The sequence below is a fragment of the Penaeus chinensis genome, chromosome 19, assembly GCF_019202785.1.
Source record: "Penaeus chinensis breed Huanghai No. 1 chromosome 19, ASM1920278v2, whole genome shotgun sequence".
In the NCBI taxonomy this organism is placed as follows: domain Eukaryota; kingdom Metazoa; phylum Arthropoda; class Malacostraca; order Decapoda; family Penaeidae; genus Penaeus; species Penaeus chinensis.
This window is the reverse complement of record NC_061837.1, coordinates 4,135,382-4,140,381: the sequence shown is the minus strand read 5'-3', so window position 1 is coordinate 4,140,381 and position 5,000 is coordinate 4,135,382. Positions and strand designations below refer to the sequence as shown.

Here is a 5,000-nt window from a genome sequence, read left to right as displayed (position 1 = left end):
CGAGCATTTGGCTTCTCATTTACAACAGAGTTAGTTGACTTTGCTGAAGCAAAGGAAGCAGTTGAGGCAGAAGATTTCACGGAAGCCTCCGAAGAAACAGACTCCACTGAATGATCACGTTTCGAGGTCTTTGGAGCCTGGTCTCCCTTAACAAAAGTAGCATTCTGAACCTCCTCCTCTTCAGAGTCTGACAGTGTGAGTACCAGACTTTTATTCTCAGGTGCTGGGACTTCATTCTCGCTCTCCTCAACCTTCCTGCGCTTTGTCCTTGTAGTTCTGCTCTGTTGTTTAATTGGGGACTCGTTCGCCTGGCGCTTCTTTGTCCTGGTAGACCTCGGCTTTGGAGAATCTACTAATTCTTTCTCCTCCTTTTCATCTTCGGTCTCTTTTGGCTTAGTCTGAGTGAAGTGTTTGGCCAACTCTTCCTTATTCTTGCCAACTGGACTGGGAACAGGCACCTCCTCCTCATTGGATGAATGGTTTTCTAAAGTTTCCTTGTCGCTCTCTGATGTCATGGGCTCTCTAGCTCTAGTTTTGGTGCGTGTTGTTCTCTGCTTAGGCATCTCCTTTGGTGGCAGCATTTGGACATTGGCATCATCGGAACTGCTACCTAACTGGGACTCCTTCTTCTGCTTGGTGCGGGTGGAACGCGGTTTTGGTACAGGGTATTGAGGAACATTAGCATTGGATGTTGTGAGGCTTCCATCACTTTCTTCAGATGTTGATGGCAACTGCAATGCCTTCTGCTTTGTGCGAGTTGAGCGAGCCTTGGGAGCAGGAGCTGGCTCTGCAGGATCCTTGGACATAGTAGTTGAATCTTCTTCAGCTGTGTTTTCACTTTTTGTGGTTACAACACTGGATGCCATACAATCAGGGACATCCTGAACAGATGGTTTATCATCTCTAATGTCAACTTCCATGCTCTCAAACACAGCCTCATGCTTATCAACATCTTTGTCATCCAGTCTATTATCCTCTTCGCTCTTATTTTCCTCACTATCCTCAAGCCTGAGGTCATAATGTGTGCACTCTGGGGCATTCAAATCCTGCTCTGCTTCACTTTCATTGTCTGAGAGATTCAGCTGTAAGTTCATTTCAGCCTTGCCTTCCTCCTCCCCTTTTAATCTGACATCGGAACTACTTCTACTGGGACTGCTATGCTTAAGGGTCTCTTTCGGGCTATCAGATGGTGGTGTGTCACTTTTGGCAATATTTGCTTTGAATTCAGTAACAGGTGTAACTTCCACCTTGGCCTGGCTCTTCTGTTCAGCCCTGACTGGGGAAGATGGGACCTCCAGTGTTTCACATGTTTGAGATCTGTACAAAAAAAATGTTATTTTTTTTTTTTTTTTTTAATCTCCAAAGCTGCAATAAACATGTATTGTATATTCTGACTTTTTAGAACCTAAATCAATACTCATAGGAAACCACAACTGAACACTTAAATCTAATCACATGGATAATCCAGTTCATTAACTTCAACTGCCAAAAAATAAGATGGAATTATCTGAATAAACCAGAGAGATGCTCTTCCATTCTATCACAAATCCTCATCAAATCAGTGATATAAGAAAGACCTACTTCTGTGAAGATTACAAAAAAGTACATTAACAGAAGAGAGAAACTGTAAACAAATCATTTTTATAGTAAATATCATACAAACAAATTTTACTGCATATATGGAGAGCTACAACAGGAACCATTTAGCCTGTAAGCCTTCCCAAGAGTTGTGACCCTCAAAAAAGGTATCTAACATACCTAATCTTGTTTCCCACTAAATATACACGCTCATTTGAAGAGGGCGTGGCCTTATTCTTTCCGGGGTCCTCTGGCGTTGAAGGACGTCTTAGTTTGTACTTGATGGACTGCTGTATAAACTGCCTGTTCTTTGACTGTGCCACCTGCAAGATAAATTACATTTCAAGAACTTGCATTTTCATTTCCCAATAGTCCATTAATCCTGACAGAAGACCATGAAATCACGACAAATGGCCACAGTAATTTTCAAGTCATTCATAACCAACGACAACCAACAAAATGTGAATCCATTATTGTACAAAGAAAAAAAGGAAAAAGTAGACAAGTGTGCAAATTACAAAACTAACTAAAAATGCTTTCAGTTTTAACATACCCTTGCAGCTGCCCTTCCCTTTCTAACAGGAGCTTCTGCCGGAGTTGTGGTATTATCCTTACTATTGGCATCTTCAGTAGATACCCTTTTTGATGGCGGAGATTCTGAAATATCTTTCCAGAGAGAGAGAGAGAGAGTTAGATAGAGTGTACTCATGGGGAAACATCACCACTTATTAAAATATGCTAATATTTCACATAAAACAAGGGGATATATATATATATAATTTTTTTTTTTAAGGCACATTTATTGGTTCATTCCATGAGAGCCTACACACATTTGTTAACTTATGATCACAAATCATAAAAAACTGTAAGAATTAAAGAATAACTATAAAAATAATGATAACACCAGCAGCTTAAGTAAATGAGTAGCTTAACCCAATGCCACCGGGGAAAATTAACAAAAAATGGGGAAAATGCTGTCCCTATTTTCTATATTTTTTGTGAAATGTCTGCCCATAGATGGCTCTGCTAGCGCTTAGCCACAAAGGAGTCGATTAGTAGACCTTGTGACCGTACCTGATTTGAATTGGCGGGAAAAACGTATTTTTTACTAGTGCTATGAATATCGATGGTGTCATTTTTATTATAATTATTTTATTATGTTTTTTTAATATTAATAACAGCAAAATAAGATAATGTAAAATATTTCGTAAATCAAAGAAAAGGGTGAGCGGGCGAGACGGGCAGTACTACTAACTGGCCCATTGGTGACTTAGTATAAGTATAGCCATCTATCTGTAAAACAATCAAACAAGTACAAACAGTAGGCATAGCACGTGTCTCCCTGTCGTCCCGTCGGCAAGGGGTCAAACAAAAAACAAATAAAAAACATAAAAAAAAGGGAAAAAGGTCTATCCCTCAATAGAAAAAAGTATATGTAGATTAGACTTTACCTGTTAACTGAGGTGCCCTTTTCTTGGTCTTTCTTACCCCCGGAGTTTTTGGCAAGAGAGAGGGATCAGTTGTGGCAAACGTTTCGCACGCTGCCGACACAACCTCCTCAAGCCATGTAAAGTGCTCCTGAAACAAGAATGTTTTGTAAGGCATAAAAAGGTATTTAAACATTAATTCACATCAATTGTAGACTGCAAGAACTAAATCTTTTAAAAGCTTCAATACAGCTATAACAGTTCCACAAAGTAATGCTCAGCACATATGACATGTTACACCTGCCAGTAACAAGCTCTCCATGACACTTTGATTTCTGGTTCCATGTCACAGCCTCAGGCTTTCATATTGTTCATAATATTATAAAAAAACAAAACAGAATGAAGCAGACTTACTTCAAAATCATTACAGCCCTCATTGTACTTCTCCTGGGCACGGAGATAGAGACTGTATAACGAATCTGTGACCACCATCTCCTATGGGAGGGGGGGGGGGGGGAGAAAAGGAAAATATATAAATTATTCAGACCATCTTTAAATCACTTCCAGAATGCAAACAGTATCATTGAAATCCACAATAGCACCAATGGTCTACAATTTCCTTAACAGCTGTAATTTAAGTACACTTTAATGGATGGATGACAAAAGAAATAGATATATAGATATATAGAGATAGAAAGATAGAAAGACAGATGGAGACAGCTAGATATAGAAAGATAAATATATAAAGCATGCTAAACAGATGGATAGACACAAAAATATATTAGAGATATGACAAGTAGTCAATATTGGGCATAAAACAAACCTCCTTTCTGCCTAAAATTCTTCTTAAGAAAAAAAAAAAAAAAAAAAAAATTTGTGGCACTATTCCATTAAATTCACTTTAATGAACTGTGATACAAGCAATGCTTTACAGATAGAGAAAAGAAAAAAGAAAAAGGAGAGGGGAAAAAAGCAATTTTGGTAGATTTTTTTCTTCTTTACTTATTATTATACCAAGTGCATTCTACTGTGAATTTACTGAAGAATGTCTAAACTTATTGCACCAACATTTCCACATACTGTTTACCTTGTACCAAAAGTATGACCAACATGAAACTTTGGTAATTTTTCAGAATACCTTCACACAACCAATCGCGATGATTTTGGTATCGATGGATTCCCCCCTCTCTCTATTATCCAAATATATCAAAATTATGCTGTGGAAACCCCCATTACTGACAGTCTTGGCTTTAATAGCCGGGAAGGCATGAACAGTACCAGGGAAACTGCGAGGTAAAGTATGAATAGAAGACAGCACATATGTAACTTCAGTAACTATAATACACAATGAGCAAGTTACTGTAATGTATAATGCGACACCCTGGGGGACCCTGGAAGACAAAGAATGTGTGGAATTCATGTTGAACAACTTCCCTTTGTTGTTCAACTTACAAGACAAAGAATCCACCATATATGTATGGCAGGAGAGAACATGAAAGAATCACCCTCCCAGCTCAATGGCATCCATCATTCAGGATAGTACTTAATGCATTGCCGTGTTCAGCCCGCATGTAGGTCTTATGCTCTATCCTGTCATGAATATGTGGAGGACTTTTTATTCTCCTAGGTGGGAGAAGAGGGAAGTATGGGGGGGGGGCTGTCGCAGAGGGATATAGCCCCTGCATTTAGAATTATAGTGAGATATAATCTTCATGATGTTATAATATTGATAGTTTACCCCAAAATTTCCTTAGTACCTTTCATGGCCTCCCCTGCCTCTGGGGGTTAGTGGTATCATGGCATAATTCCCATATATATATGTACTAGAGGATAAGAGAAATACATTGATGCCAAAATCGTCAAGATCAGTTTTGCAAAGGTATCTTGAAAAATTACCAAAACTTACTCTTAAAAACTTAATGGCACCTATACTTAAAACTAACCCTTTCTCAGTCACACGAGTTGCTGCCAACTCATATACATACCCCTAGCAAT

The 5,000-nt window shown here is 38.8% G+C and overlaps 1 protein-coding gene across 2 annotated transcripts in view; it reads right to left on the bottom strand.

Moving 5' to 3' along the window:
• Positions 1-5,000, bottom strand: part of LOC125035371 (inner centromere protein A-like) — a 15,855-nt gene that overhangs the window by 10,127 nt on the left and 728 nt on the right. For both annotated transcript variants that reach the window (XM_047627721.1, XM_047627722.1), the window contains exons 2-6: positions 3,420-3,500; positions 3,030-3,156; positions 2,132-2,244; positions 1,759-1,901; positions 1-1,317 (exon numbers count right to left, since the gene is read on the bottom strand). The exon at positions 1-1,317 is cut by the window's left edge and continues 264 nt beyond it. In XM_047627721.1, the coding sequence (XP_047483677.1) occupies positions 1-1,317; positions 1,759-1,901; positions 2,132-2,244; positions 3,030-3,156; positions 3,420-3,497 (1,778 nt within the window). In that variant the 5' untranslated portion in view covers positions 3,498-3,500. The remainder of the gene's footprint in view (positions 1,318-1,758; positions 1,902-2,131; positions 2,245-3,029; positions 3,157-3,419; positions 3,501-5,000) is intronic.